Source organism: Cuculus canorus, chromosome 8 (genome assembly GCF_017976375.1).
Source record: "Cuculus canorus isolate bCucCan1 chromosome 8, bCucCan1.pri, whole genome shotgun sequence".
Lineage (NCBI taxonomy): Eukaryota > Metazoa > Chordata > Aves > Cuculiformes > Cuculidae > Cuculus > Cuculus canorus.
The window spans coordinates 31,898,738-31,920,206 of record NC_071408.1 but is presented as its reverse complement, the minus strand read 5'-3'; the positions used below and the strand labels follow the sequence as shown (position 1 = coordinate 31,920,206).

General features: G+C 45.2%; 1 protein-coding gene across 1 annotated transcript in view; it reads right to left on the bottom strand.

The window, feature by feature from the left end:
* PRKACB (protein kinase cAMP-activated catalytic subunit beta) overlaps nt 1-15,217 on the bottom strand; it is a 68,438-nt gene extending 53,221 nt beyond the window's left edge. The window contains exon 1 of the mRNA XM_054072565.1: nt 14,992-15,217. Coding sequence (XP_053928540.1) covers nt 14,992-15,037 — 46 coding nt within the window. The 5' untranslated portion in view covers nt 15,038-15,217. The remainder of the gene's footprint in view (nt 1-14,991) is intronic.
* Between the last annotated feature and the right edge of the window lie 6,252 nt (nt 15,218-21,469).

Below are 21,469 nucleotides of genomic sequence, written 5' to 3'. Positions count from 1 at the left end.
TCATTTAACAAATCAACTTGGAATATAAATGCCCAATTTTTTCCTACCCTTAACCAGACACCCAAATTGGAAAATATAACTGTCCGTGCCACCGGACTGCCCACAACTTACAGGGAGGTTACACATCTACTGTTATCTTTTGATCTCTGCAATAGTTTTTATCACCCATACAGTGAGAGATTAATATAAAAACATATCAAGTTACTAGGCCAGCATAAATATTCCAAATACACGTTATTTCCTTATATATAAATGAATAAAACCTGATTAACCACCCAATTAAAAAAAAAGTAACCTAATTAAGATGTTAATGGAATGATAACCAGCCACCATTTCCATCCTTTTGTGCTTTTACTAGAAAGAAGGTAAACTGATCTCCAGTTTCCTCACAGAATATCAATGTATATTACCGAATTTTAAACTGCTAAAGCATGAATGCTTCGAGCTGGAGCTGTCATCAACTACCACCTCCTCCCATTTTCTCACCAAACCAATACTGCATTTGTCAAAGCACAATAAAGTGTTTACAAACAGCGATCTTGCCTAGAGTATAATTATCTTTCTTGTAATGAAACTGTTATCCTTCTCTTCACTTTCTCTAACTTCAAAAATCAAAAGGGCGAGAAGGATTTCCTCTTGCCCTTGCTCACAGATTTTTCCTTCAGTTTAGTGAATTCCATACAGTATCGCACACTACAAAGAATATTGGGCTGCTGTTATGACTACATTTTTGCCTTCTTAAACGGTAACAGCTTGAAGGACCAGATTTATATCTGCTTGTAGGTCACCTTTCAAACCTGTTCCAATTTTGCTGTCCCTTCAATGCTATAACTGCTGAGGAAGTACTTGAGAACAATTAGCTGGAAGCACTTTCTAAACAGCAACAACGTCTAATTCTACACACAATATTTCAGTCCGCAAAGTTCAGTTCTGCATTATCCAAGGCTGTGACAAGTAAGCTGTGTTTAGACCACAAAACCACACCAGTAAGAGCAGACATCTATAAGAATGAAGTATTGTTTTCCTTTGTCATTCCACATTGTCTCCTGTCAAACGACACTGCAAAGTTGCTGCTGCAGCAGCAGCAGAAACATAACTGCGACTTGGGTAACGCTCCTTCAAACACACACGGAATCAGGAATCTCCCAAACAGTAACAGATGTCAGCAGCATCTGCAATTTAATCTGTCGTCAGAGAATATGCTCTGCCATGTGATGAAACACCAGAGAAAACTTAATGCTACCTTCTATTCACTAGTTCTTGACGTAACTGCAAATGCAGAGATTCACCGTTTCATCACAGTCTTGGAGCACAGGTCCACATCCAGTGCCCTCTTGTCAGTGAGGACAGGGTCCCGAAGAAGAGGAACATTAAGAGATTTGTGTAACAGAGGACAGATTATCACCTCTTTTTTTCTACCACATCAAGACGTTAATACTCCCTAATTATCAATAATGAAAAACTGGAGTTTTATGTGTGTTAGCAGGTTTTTGGAGGCGTTTGATTTGGTTGAAGGTTTTTTGTGGGTGTGGTTTGTTTTTAACATAACATTACTGAACTGCTGTATGTTGGAAGAGGAAAAGTATTCCTCACTCTATCATGCTCTTCTGGTATCTATATCTTTAGGAAATGCTTAATAGGGACCAAGAATACTATTTCTTCATTTTCTTGCATCTTCCTTCTTCCGTATTTACAACTACTTTGACTCTCAAAAAACTGCCAATATTGTGTCTTATACCCATAACACTGAATATATTCCATCTTTTGCAACTGCAGCACACATTTCCCCTAACTAACTAAATGTCTTTTCCCATGATTAAATGTACATTCAATAGAAAAGCAGTTTTGATTGCCATACTTCCAATAGTTTTGATTTTCCATAACCCTTGCCCTCCTTAGGCTATCCAAACATCACCACACCATATGAAAGCAATCCCAACTTCTCATCGATGTACCCAACCTCTACTTTCTCCTCCTCTACCTGCAGTCACTGTCTCTAAATCCCTCTCAGGTGCCGCAGAAGTAATAAGCGATCTCAAGCTCAACGGACTTGCTTTGCTATTCAAGTTCTCCGTAATGCAACTGAAAGGGACTGCGTGGGAAAGGCTTCCATTTATGCTTTCCATACTGAACATCTACTACTCTGTTTTCCAGCCACTGCATTTTGGGCTAGTCCTAACCATATAACTGGCAGTGGAATAAATAAGTTTGTCTGTATTAGTGGAAATGAATGATTCAATTTAGTTGGTGGAGAAAATTACAATGTTCTGAACAGAACTCTGGAAAAGCCGCCAACCACTATTTTCTGCTTGGGATTATTTTCACACACAGAAAAGCCATGAGTTACCTTTCAAAAGAAAGGGCAGCAAAGCTACAAACTTTATTTTCACTTTAATGAATGAAATGAAAAGGATCTACTCCAGATAATCGAGATCTTCACCATTAAATGAAAACCCAGCTGAAACACAGAAAAGGTAGTTGTAGCTGTAACAGACTCTGGCACAGGTTACCAGGGAAGTTGTAGATGCCGCAGAAAAGGTAAATGCAAGAGATGCCTTCATTTTTCTTGCCAAAGACCATACTAGATTTGCAGTGTTTATACCTCTGGCCTTACTGTACCATTCAGGTCAGCTTTGATATCAGGTTCTTTCACACCTTTCACTGTGCCACAGCACAGACCTACCTGTGTCTTCTTCCTCCTGTTACTCTCTACTCACGCGTAGCATCTAAAATGAGCGTGTATGTACTAATCAGCTTCCATTTTTATTTGTCCTCATAAATAATTCAGTACATTCTGAAGTAATTACAAACACAAAAAGGGAGGCTAGTGATCCTTTTGATACCTTTGTCAAAACGACTTTTGCTCCCAACACCATGAGGGCAATCCCATCGAACAAGACTACACTGTTACAAACACTCTTTTAGTCCCAACAGTAAGCAAAAACAGGACAATATTTGCTGGTAATGTTTGAGACTAGCACATTGAATCATATCATTGCAAAAGTCAGCCAGCAGCAGCTCTGGCTGAAGGAAAGGCTCCGAAGAGCCCCTCAAATTAACAACCATCTTGGTTAACTATCTAAAAGCTTAGATCACCACTGTGCAACACTAGCAGTTTCTCCTTCTCGTCAGTGAAAAGCTTAGGACCTTCTCTTCAGTGGCAAAACCCACGTAAAACAAGTCACACCCTGGATTCCGCACCCCCCCCTTTATATCGATCCAACAAAAGGTGGGGCCATACTTCATGGCTATGTCTTAAAATAAAGGGGTTAAAAACCAGCAAAGGTAAGCATTTTGATGATACTTCGGAGTATTCCTTGCACAGCTCTAGCGGCACAGGAGAAGCAAACTATAGCTGCAAGCAGAGCAGCAGGGGGAGGAATTTTTCAAGTTAGATTTACTGCCAAAGAAAATCAGTCCTGTAATTACTCCGTGAGCAGCAAGCTGAAGAAAGTTTCATCATTATAAGCCTCAAAACTCAAGCTGGAGACAATACAACCACGTTTTGAGTTTGGGTTTTTTAATTCCAAAACCCATCATGCCAGCACGTATCAGTTTCTGCTCTGAAAACATAGCTCTTGCTCAGCAGAAACAATAAAATTGCTCCTAGAAAAGGTTCTAAAAAAACCATTCTAAGTAATACCACCAAGTGACTGTGGCTATAACTGATTCTGGCCTAGGTTGCCCAGGGAAGTTGTGGCTGTCCCATCCCTGGAAGCACTCGAGGCCAGGATGGATGGGGCTTTGAGCACCCTGATCCAGTGGGAGGTGTCCCTGCGCATGGCAGGAGGTTGAACTAGATGAGCCTTAAGGTCCCAACCCAAACCATTCTAGAATTCTATGATCACACAACACTGTCCTATGGTTGAAAAGCATATCAGTTATTTGGGCTAATTCTGTTCTATATTCTCACTGCCAATTACTTAGCAAATGCTTTTCTTCAATAAATGGCGTAGTTACAAGCATCTGCTTAAAGAACAAACAAACCAGAACCCACCACCACCAAATAACCCCAACTCTTCTGAAGGGAAAAACTTCAGAATATCAGTTTAGGTCCTGAAAACAGCAAACTCTGATGAGACACCACCTCTAAAAAAAAAAAAAAAAGCCTGCTTGAAGGTATACAAGTAACACCTACAATTATAGTGATAAAAAGATCAGACAGAACATATCGCTTTGGTACAGAAAACAATGGCCTTCTTCGGTGCAATGAAGAACTGTCTTACGTCAAACTACAGGAAGACACAGGCAAGGACTGACAGGAACACAGTTAAGCACACAGAGATCAGGGCTGGAGGTAAATAAGGGACTCACAGTAACAGGTATCAAAGGAAAATGCTAACGATGGCTGAAACAATACAACACACCAACTATACCTGGTCTGTGTGGCAGAACCAAAATATGAAATGTGGCTTTGGGTATCTGGCACAAAGCCAGTCACCACGGTGCCCTGACCACAACTACACTACCTGCTGCTTCCACTGACAGTGTAACTCCTGGTTATAGGACAGAGGGATCTGTAACACCAGCAGATGATCACTGCCTGTGTGATATGTACAGGCCTCCTCACACACATTATTTCAGTAGGCTTCACGACATAGAATCATGGAATGGTTTGGGTTGGAAGGGACCTTAAAACCCATCCAGTTCCACACCTACCATGAGCAGGGACACCTCCCACTCGATTAGGTTACTCAAAGCCCCATCCAGCCTGGCCCTGAACACCTCCAGGCATGGGGCAGCCACCAGCTCATCTTTACACCCTGTACTGGAAAATTCTGCTATGCACTCATCCTCCAGTTCCTCACCTTTTGCCCTGCCCACACAGCAGGAGACAGAAGTTCTTAAGATGCCAGGCGAACCTGCTTGTACTCTGGGCTAAATCCAGAAAGAACCCAGTCAGGAAAAATACTTTCAAGAGATGGGCACATCCATACTGCTGTTCACGGAATCTCAAGAGTTCAGATCCCTCTAGGATAAGGTGGAGCACATGCATGTGCCACAGCCTAAGTGGGACAAGTGGCAATCCTTCTTCCAGGTTCTCCAAAACCTGTTATTAAGATGCTCTTCTCTCATCTATAGTTTTACACACTTTCCCTCTAAGGCTCTATGTGATGCAGGTTCTTTTCATTAACTCCAGAGCCTCTGTCCAAGCTGCAATTATGAGGAAGCTTCACAGGACAACCAACACCTGTGATATCTACTGCCACATCTTCAGGCGCAGCATCTGTGGCCAGTGTTCCTCAGCTCCCTCCTCCAGGATGGGAGAACGTGGACACAACACAGACCATACTCTGTTTAGTGCTCCCTTCAGCTCTGTTTTTACGTTTCTTGACACACGCTTCTCCTTCTATCAGATGTTGTCTGCATTCTCTTTTCCTGTAGCTCCTCATTCTCAAGGAGGGCCCTCGTGTTCGATAACGATGTAGGTAGAACCAAAAGAGCAATCTTCTGGCAGAAAGTGTGTCATAACAGTAGAAAAAATTTTGATAGAAATTACTATTCTTGGGTATCAAAGCAATCTGAATGAAAAACTGCAGCAAACTTTCTTTTAATGTCAGTTTTGCATCTCACTGTTTATCCTTAAGAAATCCAAAGAAGAAAAAAAAAATATCTGCTGATTTGTGAAAGAACCAGCAGACACCACAGGAACCATTGCAAAGCACCAGGCACCCAGGATCTCCCAGGCGATTCCATGTCCCAGGAAGCCGCTGTAGACCTAGACTGCAGAACAAACAGGTTCTGCAATGAGTGTGATATCCATATAGGCCATTAGGTTAAGCTACTCTATTTAGTACCTTATTTCACGATGAAGTTCAGTTCACATCAAGTACCACTAAAATGTAGATTATTTTTTTTTAAGCCCACGGAGACAATAAGCTTGACCACAGGACACTTTGTTATCATCTACTGCTCTAGGATGTTTAACCTGTAATTCCCAAAGCTAAGTACCAGCCCTGGGATGCACAGTGCATGCACGGTCCTGGATTTCAATGAGAACTCCCCTTCTCACTGCACCCGTTTTCACAAGGATCAAATGTCTCACTGAAACACTGAATTTTTAGAAACTGATATAAAATAGTCCTCAACAAGTCAATAAAAACATTGTCTCCTTTCATCGTAATGGCACTTGTTAGAAGGAAATACCATGGTCTTTCAAATTGGCTTGGCATGACTTTAGTTATGTAACACTTTCTCTCCCTCTCTCACCCCCTACCCGGTTTTCCAATGAGAAACCCCGATTAAAACCTCCAGGCTTCACGTTTATCCATGATTAATAAACTGCTTGGATACAGCTAACTTGCATTAAAAACTTTACCTTAATGATACACTTTAGAGGAGCTAGATCACATTTTTGCCCTCTGCAAAGTAAGGCCACATTATTATACGCTTAACAATTAGAATTCTAATATACAAAGCTATCACTGTTACCTGCTACAAGACAAAGAACTTCAAACTGTCTGTCTAATATCACAGTAATCAAAACTAACCTTAATTGCTATAACAATGCACCTGCTGCTGTCTCAGAGTACATACACCTCTAATTATGTTAGTTCACGAGAGGGAAGAACAAACAGATTCTGGGCACAAGTAAAATAACAATCTTTTCTATCTTTAAAGTTTCCTTCTCTGTGCCAGAAATGCAGTTTCCTTTGTTTTACTTTCTTGAAGCTCCCTGCAGCTGTGGGAGTCTCTGGGTTTACAGAGGAGTGCTAACAGCAAGTGCAGCGGGGTAACAATTACATACATGCTGGAAGCAGCTTAACTTGAGTGGAATAAACAAAGCATTCCTGATGGCTTCTTTTTAAGCAGTACAGGATGGTAACAGAAGGGTAAAAGTTAAGGAGAGGCAGGCGGATATCAAAACTAACACTTACCTATACAAATCACCCATTAGATTAGATAGCCATTCATTTAATCATGTGTTGAAGGAGGATTTTCTACATTTCTTGCTTTAACACCACCAGTAAGATATTTGTTGTTTCAGCGTCAGCCTATAACACATACATCTCATGTCTCATGTTTCAGCCCAAAAAGCTCATCAGGCTCTCTCTGGTAGAGAACAGCTATGTCACAGTAAAACTTTTGGCTTTTTCAGAGTCCGGAGGCCCATCTGTCTCCAACGTGCAGAGTGTATTTATAGACCTCCACAATTTTCTACAAGATTGGCCAAAGTCCTCAAACCTACGGCTTAAGAACTATAGACAGAGGATATCCAAATGTAAAGAGACACTAAAAACAAACTGGTTATTTAGTCTAAAGGCATAAAAACTGTGGCTTTAAAAAAAAAAAACAAAAACAAAACAACCCAAAACAAAAACTAAAACAACAAGGTGTTTCCACACCTTTACTACAGGGTAAAATGTCAAGCAACCCACGCAGTTTGCCTCACCCGTACTACGCGTGTATCTAGGAATAAACACTAGGACTCCTATTGCAGGCTGGCAAGCCCTCTCCGATTACAGATGAACACCTCTGGGCAGAGAAAAACAAAGAATTTAATGAATGAGAAAATGAATGAATGACATCAATGCTTTGGTACGTTTCTTAGTTTGAATATCAAATTGGCAAAAAGGGACCTGAAACTAAACACAAAAGGCAAAAACCTAAACAAAAACCTCTAAGATATTACTGTCTGAAGGATCCATGTGGTAGGCGTGGAGTTGGAAAGAAGCAATGTTTTGCTATATTTTTCTTTATCTTCACATAACTCTAAAAGCTTGAAAAAGCAAAGTCCAACTGCTGGGTGCTAATGTCTCACAGAAAACAAGCCTTAAAGTAATTCATTAAATTGGAAAGGGGTAGTTTGGCGTAATCATTTTTCCAAGAAGTTAGCAGGGTGAGGAAACTGTTGATTTAACCTAAGAGCTGAGTGCTAAGAAAAGACACTCCTTTTTCTTGCCACCTCACCATTTCATTGCCAGCAGTGCTCCTCTCGCTTCCCTTGAATCCATCTCCCACCATCTGACACCTCAATGGATTGATTTGGCACGCAAAATAATTACAGATAACCCAAAAGGATAAAACACATAGTTTTGTGCCTATGTAAAACAGCTTATCAATGGAATGGAAAAACACTAGAATTGTGACCCACAAAGGGTCTAGGAGTAAAAACTTACTTTTCAACAGTACAAGCCACCAGATGGGCTCAGCTGTTCCGTGCAACCTTGCTGTTAGCGGACGTTACTCTGCTATGAGGTCGAAGAAACAGCCAGCAGGATGCCAGAGAGACAGGCAACCGATCACCAGAGAGACTGCTGTCTACCAGTGCTGATCCCAAAACACCACAGGCAGGGCTGCTCTAGGATCGTCCTTCCAGCTCCCTGCGCAGCAACGTCTACAGACGTACCCTCTAATTGATTTATCCCAGTTCTCCTGCGACACAAACCAATAGTCTCGTTTTCATCTTGTATTTCTGATCTGCCTGTACTTGCCTTATTAACCAAAACAGAACACGCAAGCTTTGGAAAATAAACTGGTTTGTGTTTGTACAAACAAAATGGGGTTCTGATTCACTACTAGTCCTGCTCAATACTAGGATAACGCCAACAAATAAAATTACAGAGGAACATTAACAATCCCTTCCCAGCCACACCAAGGAGGAAAAAAAAGGAAAAGTAGGACCGTGATTTTATCTTTTAGCGTTGCATTTCCTAAGACAACACATTTCTCACTTCACTTACCTCCTCACAGCTCTACCACTGCTTTGTCGTCTCCCCCATTCCCCAAGAAGCACTTCTACCTCATGGAGTAGGAACTGTGTACAACACGAAGAGACTTGCAGTACAGCCGGAGATCACAGCTCTCCCTCTGGCCACAGCAGGAGGTCAAGCAGCCCCCGTTTCGTGCCTGCTATCCAGTCCCACCTCTGTGTCCTACCCCACCTGCACGGGTACTACTGTCAGCACTGCCGCAGCAAACTGGATCAGGAAGCTGATCTAGGTTAACTAAAGTCTCTTCTGCATTCCCTTTTCTGTAGGGTTATTTTTAACCTAGATCAATCTCAAATTCAGTTCACCTTGTCTCATAAATAGTTGCTCCAGCACACTTGAGGGCACACAGGCAGCGGAAAAAAAAGCAGCAGGGGACAGAAAAGCAGAACTGCAACAGAAAGAAATGCTTACAGAATAACATCTTGCACCTCTAACACCGACAATGCTTGAAAGCAGCACTGCAGGGCAGACTCTGCCAAGTTCTAGCCCTAAGTTCCACAAATTTGAGAAAAATCCCCACTGACTCGAGGTTCCCAACACTGAAAACTCTGCAAGCTTAAATGACCCGAAGCACTGATTAAAAAACTGCTTGGATCCGATCCAGAACCCACCTGCTGCCCACAAACACAATATCCTTTATTAAACCAACTGCTGTACTTTAAAACCAGAAAAAAAAAAAAAGCTTCCGGGCAAATGAGTCCTTCATGATGCCTACAGCAAGGATGCAAAACACACACGATCCGACAACCATCCAAAGGCTTTTCCACAGCTCTGTCCGAGGGTAAGATGTATAGGTAATGGAAGGACTTAAATGGAAAAGACTCCCCGAGAACCTCATGCGCGGTGGGGAGCACAGTGGCCCACAGCACCGTAACTCACAGTGTTGTGTCCATACAGTTTTTACACTCACTTCTCTGTCCGCATTCTGCTCCCTCTTCCAACAAGATGGTTCATATTTGCAGCACAGACAGAGCCTTAATCACACCAAGGAACAATGTGGCCATTGCCAAAAATATGAGAAATTTGAGTATTTTTCAAGATATTACTTTTGATTGTGTCATTTCTATGAATGTGGATCTATAGGTGAATGAACGAACACTAAAGAAATCCAAAACCAAGGGAATGTCACGTAATTTAAAATATTCCACCTTTAAAACAGTCTGAACCTGTAATAAAGGCATGACAACAGCTAAATACATAAACTAATTTATCACTTGGGGGTCCTTCTGACCTTTTGTTATCGTACCAGGCGGCTATTATTTACTAAGCGATAGCCTCTCTCTCTGCTTGTCCAAGCTGTGAATAAGCATTTTGGTTTTAATTAAGGCAGAATTTTCAGGTGGTACACACCAGTAGCCTTGCACTGGTGATTACAGCAAAGGGATTTTTAGGTATTTCTTCAGTAATTACAACTACTTCCAATTTTCAGATGTTTGAGTTCCATATTAATCAATAACTGATCAACAGTGAGACAATATAAGCACAAAAATATAAGAAAAGATGCTTTAAATACTTTGTTTAGAGATGTTATCCATACAGTCTATTCCAGCAGCATTGGAATACATATTAATTACTCTTTATACAACACACACTACGTCTGATGGTCTAAAATGTGTAAACAAGGCTCCAAGAGCCATCCATTGCAAAATCAGAGAGCATAAACACAATGAGCAGAAGGGAAAAAAAAAGACAACGGCTCTTGAACAAAGATCCCTCAGATCAAAAGTAAGGGTCTCTGGAAAAGTGACAGGAAGTCAGCAAGCTCCGAACTGTAATGGACACACAGCTTCTCACCTCTACTTCAGTGATTTTAATCTAATCAAGGTCAGCAGTGACAGAGCTTTGCCTCATCCAGTCTTTACAAGGAAGAAATTTGCGGTCTCTCGTGGTCCTCAGGGAGTCAATACAGCACTGAATGCACATGAAGAACAAGACAACAATCTCAGTGCTAAGAAATGCCCCCTGAGAAGGTTAAAATCTCCCAGCAAAGGAAAATTAAGAAGGCTGCATCTTCCTGTCAAGCACATTTCAAAGGAGCAGTACTTACAAAATAATTAGAAGAGTTAAAAAGGGAAGAGTTGACTATAATAGGAGTTCTGTCATACTGAAGATTCTGTAGTGGGAACACACTTGAGGAGGAGGAGTGAATGAACATAAAACTCACATGCAGAATATACATCACAAATGCTGTACGTGGCTATTTAAAGACCACAGAAGACAAAGTTAGTAATGTCATGTTAGATTAATAAATTCCTCCTGCACTGGAAGCTGGAGATCTGGCTACCAGGTAAGAAGATGTGTGTGCAGAATTACACTTCAAAAATCACATACAGTCTAACTTTACACAGACATTTTAAGATCAATTTACTATTACATACTGGTACAATAAAAACAGCCAGGATTGTTTGAATCCTGCCTAACACAGCTCTGTAGACAAATCCTTGTAGCTTCAAGATCTCTTGGAAGAAGAGAAAGTACACAAATCCTCCGTTCTAATCACCTGGCCTCTAATCCAGGTTGGTGATTAAAAAGAAATAAGTAGGAAAAAAACCCAACAACTATTAATTTCTAAGCAAATTCCTTCCTGTCATACACAAAATCACCTTGCGTATCTGAAGAGGCAAATAATTCAGAGCCATACACAGTAATTACTTTAAAAAAAATCTCTATTATCGAGTTATCTGAAAAAAAACACCCAAGACTTACAACGAGCTTTAGAGTTCGCAGGGCTGACATTCGTTCCTGTTTAGAAAATGGTCCCAGCAACGCTAAAACATTCCTGATTCATATAAAAACAGTAACTACCTTGAAAGTAACAGATACTTGATTGAAAAAATACTACTTGATCTTTTTTAAACACAGATCTGTCGTAGTTATGTTTCTTTTGCGTTATGTGCTACTTTAACAAACGATTCCGAGATTATTAATAAAGATAATATTTTCCTACATTAATTGTGACAAGTTAAGGTGGATTCCCTGCAGTCCTTTTTTAAATGTAATTTACCACATGTTGACAATTTTAACTCACAGGTTGCCGAAGAAGTTCTCTCAACCATTGTAAATGCTGAAAAAAAAGCCCCAAACAATGAAGAGAATAATTAAAAGAATATTAGGATGAGAGATCAAACTTAGAGAAACTTTTGAGGCAACTGACAATTGAGTCTCCTCAGATTTGAAATGAAAAATACTTATCTTACTATACTAAAAGACCTTCAGAGTTCACGGGTTGCTCCCATGGAAAACCATGACCCTATCTGAAACAGGTACAGAGTTTAAAACGGGCGCAGAACCCTTAAGCTGCTCTTTGTAAAGGATCACTTAATTTTGGTCCTCCAAATTAAAATCCACTGTATCTTAGGAGAACTTGGAACAGAAGGGTATAGAAAGACAATCCTAACAGACGACACTGAAGCTCTTCATCTTCTGTTAGGACACTTATCTGCCCCCGCTGCCACCCAAGCCTGATTCACTTATTTTGGTGGCTAAGCTCAAGAAACTTAACCTTAATTCGGACTGCATTCACCAGCAACTTCTGCCTAGAAATACTCCAAAATATTTGCTCCACTCTACAACTGGTATTCACATAAAACTGATTTTATTCCTCTTGATAGCCTGAGTGAAGGAACAAGGACTGAAGATATTTGAATATACATGAAAAGCTAAAATAAACAAGAGGAACAGAAGGGCCCGGGTAGGTGAACAGCATTTACTGTGCTGACCACAGACAGTGAAAGAGGTCTCAAATTACACGTCATGAACTTGTAAGTACAGTTATCAGTGGAAGCTGCGTTACCCTTCATTGTTCTTTCAGGGACCTTAGCATGTCCTTGATCCACATAATACCATATGCTCCACGCATGGATCAAGGGCATGACAGCACTTTTACAAGTCAAACCTGGATATTTTTCTGTCAACACTTGAAACAACTTCATTTTCACAGTGTCCTGAGGTGTGGAATACACGCTAAGGACACTTAACACACAAAACAGGAAAACCGGCTCAACAACGCGAATGCACATCAGAAATATTAAAGCTCCACCATGTTATATTTCTTTAGGTGCCATGTATCGTATGATTAGATTACACATCAAATTCTTCTGCCAGTAAAACACTTTATTATGTGTATAGTATTCATAGACTATTGATCCTCCCTAGTAAGTGAATCCTGGTCTTTCCCAGCAGGATGTCAATGATGATCAATTCTTTCTTCTAGTTACACAAGCTGCATCATTACAGAGCTTTTTCCTGTTAAATATAGAGTAACTGAACATTTGAGCTTGACGGCTCCATCAGCAATTAATTTTTAAACTCTAAAGAACGGAGAGAGAAGAGTTCTGAAGTAAACTCCTTCTGCAACTTAAATGTCACCATACTTGCTAAAGCGAGAAAAGAATTAATTAAAATGGAAGTAAACACTGCGTGGTGTGGTGTTATTTAACTGCACAGACTAATAGCAATACAGCTACTATGAAGTGCACGAGCGCGGAGTTTTGTCATCTGAAGTTCTTCAAACAATCCACCCTCTCTCTCTTCACACATATGTTTATAGGTAGACTAAAATACTACTTATCAAAAACGAATGCACTCAGCTAAACACATAAAAAATAAAACCACTAAACAAGAATGGCCAAATCCTCATAAAACATTCGGATTGTGAAATCTGTAATAATAACAAGGAGATAAGACGCAAGAACCGAAAGGCAAACCCAGGCAGCATTAGTGGGTAGGTCAAGCAGAGGCCCTGGCCCCCCAGCTGGAGACACGCCTGCAGATCCCGGCGAAGCCAGGGAATGCTGTGTGGGCAGGCACCAGCTTATGCCAATGCCCCGTTCTACCCCACACTTCCATAGTAAACACACAAAAAGTAAACAAATAGAAAGGAAAAAAAAAAACCAACCACCAAGAACTAACTTCGATGTTTAAACTTCTTCCCGTTCTAATAACGCCTATGGAATTCTCAGTAACAAAGGGTATTGTTGTAGGAGCACTGAGCTCGCACAACTGGCTGCTCCCTACGTCTTCTCTTATCCATCACAAACACAGCTGAAGCTTTCCGTTAGAAGCGAAGCAAGTTCACTTACTAAAAATAAACTCCGAGGGTTTTTGGTTTTTTTTTTCCACAAGCAATTGAATCGGCTTTGTCTTATTTAAAGATTATTCTGAAATACTTAAGGGGAGAAAAAAATAATCAGCAAAAAGAGCCCCCAGCGCGGGCAAGCTCGGCTCAAGGCTTTTGTCTTCCATTTTACCCCGGGCTCAGCAGAGGATGGTTCGTCCCCAGGGATGTAAACACGCCGCTGGGCCGGGGCCGTGCCCGGGGGTCTCCGGGGCCGCCTTTCCCGTTCCTGACCTACATTCCCGCAGCGGGAGGAAAAGCGGCCGAGAGCGGGTGTGTTCGGGGGTGGGGAAACCGGCCGGGGAGGGGGGGGCGGGAGGCTGCCGGGCACCGACACCTGCTGCGGGGCAGCCGGGCTGCGACCGGCGACGCGGCCCCAAGGGCCACCCGAGGCCGCGAGCCCCGCGGGGCGACACCGGCGCTGGTCTCGGTGAGACCAGACCCCGCCGTCCCCGCAGGGCGAGACCGGGGCTGGGACCGGCCCCCCCCCCCCGCAAGCCAAAGCGGGGCTGCGGCCGCGCTGCCCGCCTTCCCCGCTCCCCCCAGACCGACCCTGGGGCCGCGCTGGGGCCAGATCCGCAGCTCCCGCGGGGACCGAGACCGAACCTGGGGCCGCTCTGAGACCGGACCCCGCGGTGCCCATAAGCCAAACACGGGCTGGGGCCGCGCTCCCCCCGGGCCGGACCCGCAGCTCCCCGTAAGCCAAAGCCGAGGCTGCGGCCGCCCTGCGACCGGACCCCGCTCCCCATAAGCCAAACCGGGGCTGGACCCGTAGGTCCCGCAGGGACCGAGGCCGAACCTGGGGCCGGACCCCGCGCTCCCCATAAGCCAAAGCGGGGCTGGGGCCGCGCTGCCCGCGCTCCTCGTTGCCCCCAGGCCGAACCCGGGGCCGGAGCCGCAGCTCCCGCGGGGACCGAGGCCGCGTCCCCCCAAAGCCGAGGCCGAACGCGGGGCCGGAGCCGCTGCTCCCCACAAGCCACGCCGGGCCGGGGCCGCGCCCCTCGCCTCCCTCATTCCGCCCCCTCCCCGCCGCGGCCGCGCTCCCCCGCCGCCCCGGGCCTGCGCGCTGCGGCCCGGTCGCTCCCCGCAGGCCGCGGGGCCTGGGAGCGGAGCGGAGCGGGGCGAGGCGGCGGCGCGTTCCCCGTTCCCCGCCGCGCTCACCGCTCTCGATCTCGTTGCCCTTCTTGGCGGTGGCGGCGTTCCCCATGGCGGGCGGCGGCGCTGGGCTCGGCGCGGCCCCGCGCTCGGTGTCTCTGTGTCTCCGGCCGCCGCGGAGGAGGAGGAGAGCGCTCTGCTCCCCTCCCCCAGCTCGGATCACGGCGGAAATGACGGCCGGGGCGGTGCCTCCTCCGCCGCGCCCCGAAACGCGCCGGGCACCGCGGGGCGAGAGCCGGCACGGCAGCGGTCGCCACCGCCTGGGGGTGGGCACGGGGAGCCCCGGCCGCCGCCTCAGGGGGAGACCTTTCGCTGCCACCCTTGATGCCGCCCTAATCGCCACCTCAGGGGCAGTGGGGGTCGCTGCCAGTGGGCGGGGGGGGGGCACAGGGATGACCTGGCCGCCACCTCGGTGGGGGGGGGCACCCTTGATGCCACCCTAGTCGCCACCTCAGGGGCAGTGGGGGATGTTGGCAGTGGGCTGGGGGAGGGCGTCATCTCGGGGTGGGGGAGAAGGTGCGAAGCCCCAGCCGCCACCTGGATTGGGGGGGCACCCTTGATGCCACCCTGGTTGCCACCCTAGTCACCACCTCAGGGGCAATAGGGGTCGCTGCCCGTGGGCTGAAGGCGGGGGGGGGCGATAAGGAGGACCTGGTGGCCGCCTTGGGGAGGGGGAAGGTGCGAGGCCCAGGTCACCGTCTCAATGGAGGGGGCACACATGACCCTGGTTGCCACCTCAGGGGCGATGGGCACTGCCAATGGCTGGGGGGGGGGGGGCGGGGCGACAAGAGGGACCTGGTGGCCACCTCGGGGTGTGTGTGGGGAAGCTGCGAAGCCCCCGTGGCCACCTCAACGAGGGGGGTGCCACCCTTGGTGCCAACTTGGTCACCAGCTCAGGGCTCAGGGGCGATTGGGGGCGCTGCCAATAGGCTGAGGAGCGGGCTACAAGAAGGGCCTGGTGGCCACCTTAGTTGAGGGGGGAGGGCACCACCCTTGTCACCACGTCAAGACTTGGAGGCAATGGGGAGTGCTGCCAATGGGCTGAGAGGCAGCAAGGGTGAGCTGGTGGCTGCCTGGGGGAAGGAGGGCATCACCTCGGGGGGCGGATGTGGGAAGCCCCAGTCCCCACATCAGTGGGGGGATAAGGGGGTGCTGCCCGTATCACCTTGGGTAAGGGGGGGGGGGGACCCCCAGCCTGGGGGGCTGAAAGTATGGGGAGGGGGGCTCCTCCGTGGCCACCACTTCAAGGGGGAAGCGCTGCCCACGGCCAAGGTGACCCCTCATCTCAGCTGCTCCCCCAGCATCACCCGGGGACACCTGCACCCCATGGCCAACACCAGAACACGCGCCCGCTGCCTGCTCCCAAATGTATTTATGTGACCCAAATGTATTTACATTTCCCACTGTGGAAAGCAAGCGCTGCCAGGAAGGGTTTTCTTTCCTCTCCCCCGTTTTGCTGCCACTCATGGCATAAATAGTTACAGCTCCGCCGTTTTCCAACGGTATTGTGACTTTCAAGTTGATGGTGGCTCGTTTTAAATATGTATATTTACCGCGTGAAACGCTTGGAGTGGTTTAGCTTTGGAGGAAATGCTTATTCAAAAAAGAAGGCTCATTTTATATGCCTTGAAGTGGCGCGAATGGAGAACAGAAGTGCTAATCCTACAGATCACAAACTGCGTATATCCTGTCAGGAGCATTTAGGCGATGCCCCCTCCCTGGAAACCTTCAAGGCCAGGTCGCCCAGGTGGTTTTATCTACAATCACCTAGATTTAGATTTGACATTAGGAAGAAATGTTTTCCTGTGAGGACAGTGAGGCCCTGGCCCAGGTTGCCCAGAGCAGTGGTGGCTGCCCCATCCCTGGAGGGGTTCCAGGCCAGGTTGGATGGGGTTTGAGCAACCTGATCCAGTGGGAGGCTGATCCAGGGGGTGGGACTGGATGGACTTTGAGGTCCCTTCCAACCCAAACCATTGTATGATACCCAGCCTCTTGTGGTAGCGTTCTTTCCCCAAGGCAGCAGGCTGCAGGAGTTGTTCCAGCGGCAACCCTCCTGGCTACCAGCCTTCACAGGGGCTACCAAAATCCTCTGTCACCCTGGGCTGCCTGCAGGTGCAGAACACGCTGTCGTGACCTAGCGTTGAATTACCTTACTCTCTGTAAGACAGGGTTTTATCCATATACACTAATGAGCTCCAAAGTAGATACCTTTGGGAAATTTCCAGTGTGCTGATGCTCTGCAGTGGAGCACACGGCATGCAGACGCTGGGCAGAGCTAGCCTGTGTGTGGCTCCAGCTTCACAGTGTTACAAGCAGTGTGGATTATCATAGAATCATGGGATAGTTTGCGTTGGAAGGGACATCTTTAACTCAATCAGGTTGCTCAGAGCCCCATCCAACCTGACCTTGAACACCTCCATGGATGAAGCATCCACCACCTCTCTGGGCAACCTGGGCCAGTGTTTCACCTGCCTCAGCATTAAAAATTTCTTTCTAATGTCTAGTTTAATCCTCTCCTTTTTTAGTTTAAAACAATTACACCTTGTCCTATTGCTACAGGCCTTGCTAAATTTTTTTTCCCCGTCATTCTTAGTAGCTCCCTTTAAGTATTGGAAGGCCACAATAAGGTCTCCTCCAAGCCTTCTCTTCCAGCTGAGTAACCCAAACTCTCTCATTATCCAGTAGCAAAGTTTTGGGAACATTTATTGGTGTTATCTTGATGTTTTATAGGTTGAAGTTCTACCAATGGACACTTCAGTTGAGGGACTTTCTCTTGATTTTCACCTTTTTGTTTGCTTTATCCTGACCTGTGGGATTCTACTTGCTTCAGAGGAGTACCCATGTGTTTCTGATTAAAGAAGCAGTCCCTGGGGAAGGCAGGTCTTTATTACTTTGAAGATCAGAAACAAGACTTAGACCTGGCAAGGATATAACCTGCAAACCCCTGGGGACGGTGAAGCTGCTGCTGTTGAAGAGGGCTGTATCATTTTGCCAAAGCTGGAGTTTCTGCATTCTTTACACAGAGGTTCAGTGCATTATCACTCTGCCAGGGAGGGGCACGTGGATTGTCATGGCCACATCTGCACCAGGAGAAGTTAAGCTTGGGAAAAGAAAAGGGTACTTTTGCCGTAGACTATCTTGATCACTTAGTGACCAAAAAAAAAAAGAAACCTGGGATGCTGTAGTATTTAAATAGATGTCTGAAGATGCTGTCACAGCTAGGTAAGGATATTACACTGGTTTCAAATATTTTCTCTGTTCCAGCCATCATAATTTTCATTTAGGCCAGATTGAATCTGAGTCAGCTGATTTTCATCCAGGTGCTGACAGGCATTTTGATATCCTTGAGCAGACAGCAGCAGCATCCCTAACAAATGCTGCAGCATCTTTAGCATATTCTTGGCATTACAGCTCATCCCTTCACTAGAAAATTATGCTGCGTAGGCTCCATATATGAGGATCCACCAAGTTCCAATAGCCATTACTGCCCTTTGGGGTTTATTGGACAAGGATCAGCACGTACTCCAGCAAAATCCTATGTGTACACACAGAGCGCAGCATATGGATGTGCAGTGATGCATGGCACTGGTTCTCAAATAAGCGCGTGCTCTGAATACAGATGTGGTACTGATGTATTTCCATAAATGCTTATGCCCAAACACTCTCATAATCAAAACCATAAAGGATGTAAGTCCACAGTGCTGTGAAATGAATGAACCACTTCCATGATCCTAGCGTTAACACATCTAAGTGAAGACAACAGAAACAAAGATTAGGACTAGGCATTTGCATTCTCGTTTGTAAAATCATAGAATCGTTGGTTGGAAAAGACCTTTGAGGTCATCAAGCTCAACTGTACCTGTCCACTACTAAATCATATCCCTAAGCACTTCATCTATCCGTCTTTTAAATCCCTCCAGGGATGGTGACTCCACCACCACCCTGGGCAGCCTCTGCCAGTGCCCGTGAGCCCTTTCAGTGAAGAAATTTTTCTTGATATCTAATCTGACCCTCCCCTGGTACAATTTGAGGCCATTCCCTCTCGTCCTATTGCCTGTCACTTGGGAGAAGAGACCAACTTCCACCTTGCTACAGCCTCCTTTCAGGGAGTTGTAGAGAGCGATGAGGACTCCCCTCGGCCTCCTTTTCTCCAGGCTGAACAACCCCAGTTCCCTCAGCTGCTCCTCAGTGTTCACACAACTTATACAACTTAAGGAATCACAGAATGGTTTTGATGGGAAAAGACCTTTAAGATCATGAGTCCAACCATCAATTGGATACAAAGTCTACCATTTGACCATGTTGCCAAGTGCAATATCTACTCATCTTTTAGCACCTCCAGGGGTGGTCACTCAACCACCTCCCTGGGCAGCCGTTCCAGTGCTTGAGAACCCTGTCAGGCTATGCTATGTTAACAAGTTCATATTCATTAATTAATTGCAGAACATGCAAACAAATCTAGTATAGATTATATATTATGTATATGCGTTTATTTAGCATTCAGAGCATCAACTCTTATTCTAACCCCGGTCATCAGTTTGCCTTAATTTTCTTATATAAAATGCTTTGGTTTTCTTATGTAAATTCCTTTGATGCTGAGTGGCCTCATATCACTGCTGCTATAAAAGCAGTTTGTCTTCTTCCTTTCAACACTATTGGTTAAAAAATGAAATCATGCAAATAGGAAAAATTGTTCTGTTTGGATGCGTTAGAATATTTCAGTAATGGCACAATCTAAAATTCAGATTTCATTTCTTTTGCTGATCCATGTGAGATTTTAAAAAAATAGCTATACTCTAAGAAAGTCAGCTCAGCAGTTTTAGAACTATACACACATAATGATGTAGTTCCAGTGACTCATGGTGGGTTTTAATCCATTTTTCTGCATATTTTCAGGAACCATTGATCAGAAATATCCTAGCGAGACCAATCTTTTTCTCTGATAAACCCCAGAGCTCTGTAGGGGATGGATAGTTCCCTGATGAAGCTTGCATACTCCACTCCGCATAAACTCAGAACTGAAAATAAGAGGGTCATTTCAGGACAGAAAAGATAAATTTCTGTCAGATCAAAGGCATTCACGTGCTTTTAGTACAAATCACTTTTTTCGTACGGTAATTACTTCTGGAGCTACATATCATTTCGCTCCAGAATCATTCCAATTTCTAGACAAGATAGCGGCATTTCTGTCGTTGTTTCCAATATGCATTTGAAACGAGGCACTAAATTAAAATCGTTAAGTATCTTAATTTTCTCCTCCCGCGTTTAAGGTGTGCCTGCACTGCAAGGCATTGGCAGATAGAGATGGATGGCTTTGCCCATCCGTAGTGGTAATTCTTACCCTGAGGATGTAGGTCCTGCTCTGGTTAGGAACACGTACCTGCCTTAGCTGTAATTCTCTTTACGTGGCCAGCCTGCCTTGCCACTGCAGCAGCGCCTGCCAACTGCAGGCTTTGAATACCAGATTCGACTGCCTGTTCCTCAAATCCCACATTCCTGCATATCTGAATACCCCTGGCAGCCTCCTTCTCTTCTCCTAAACAGGCTGATATATTTGGCACTTAACTCTTTGTTTTCCTTTCAGGTTGTTCCAGACTACTGGCATGTTTCCTGCTCTCAGCTAACCCCTGCTCTGCCAGCGTGGGATGTTTTTCTAGCAGGTTGCTAGCGTGCCAAGAAGCATATGTGTCTCTTGGTGAATATGGAAGTTATTTTCCAGATTTTACAGCTTCTGACCCAGAAACAGGAATATTCATCGCTGCAACATATTTTCAGACCTGCCAAGAATATATCAATTATGTCATGTAGATGTGCCAAGGGAAAGGATAAAAGCTGGAGCATGGCAATTCCCCTGCACTAGCTGCACGGAGAGCCAGGAAGCACATCCTTGTGCAGGTGAGGCCAAACCCACGATGCCCAGTTCATTCCTGTTGAGAACCCATCATTACAGAGAGGAGTGAAAGGTGTTTTCACCATACCTGAGATTACCAGCACCTGGATTTACAGCGAAACCAGAACGACTTGGCCAACAACTTGCTCTTCCAGATCTCCTGCAAAATGTTTTTTTTGATGTCCTCCAGCTGTGAATCCAGAAGGAATCTAGAGCCTCAGGAAAGCGTGCTGCACACTGTGACACAATTTTGAGGGATGTCTCAGTTCAAAGAGGGAGTGATTCTTAATTGAAAGTAACTCGGGCTTCCTTCAGTGTGAGTAGGTACACTTAACTCCAAAAGAAGTTTACCCTTCAGCCAATGCTTCGCCACTGCCACCCTTCCCTTCTTGGCATTAGATGCTTCCCAAAATAGCCACCGGTCAAAGAAAACACATAAACACAGAAGCAAAGGGTTTATATATAATCCCTTATTGATTTTTAACTACAATTATTTCACCACAAACCTCTCAAGAGCCATAAAGTTGCAAGGTGGCTTTTTTTCTGATGTTTTAAACATAATTTATATAAACAGGTACATCTGGGCTTTTGCCT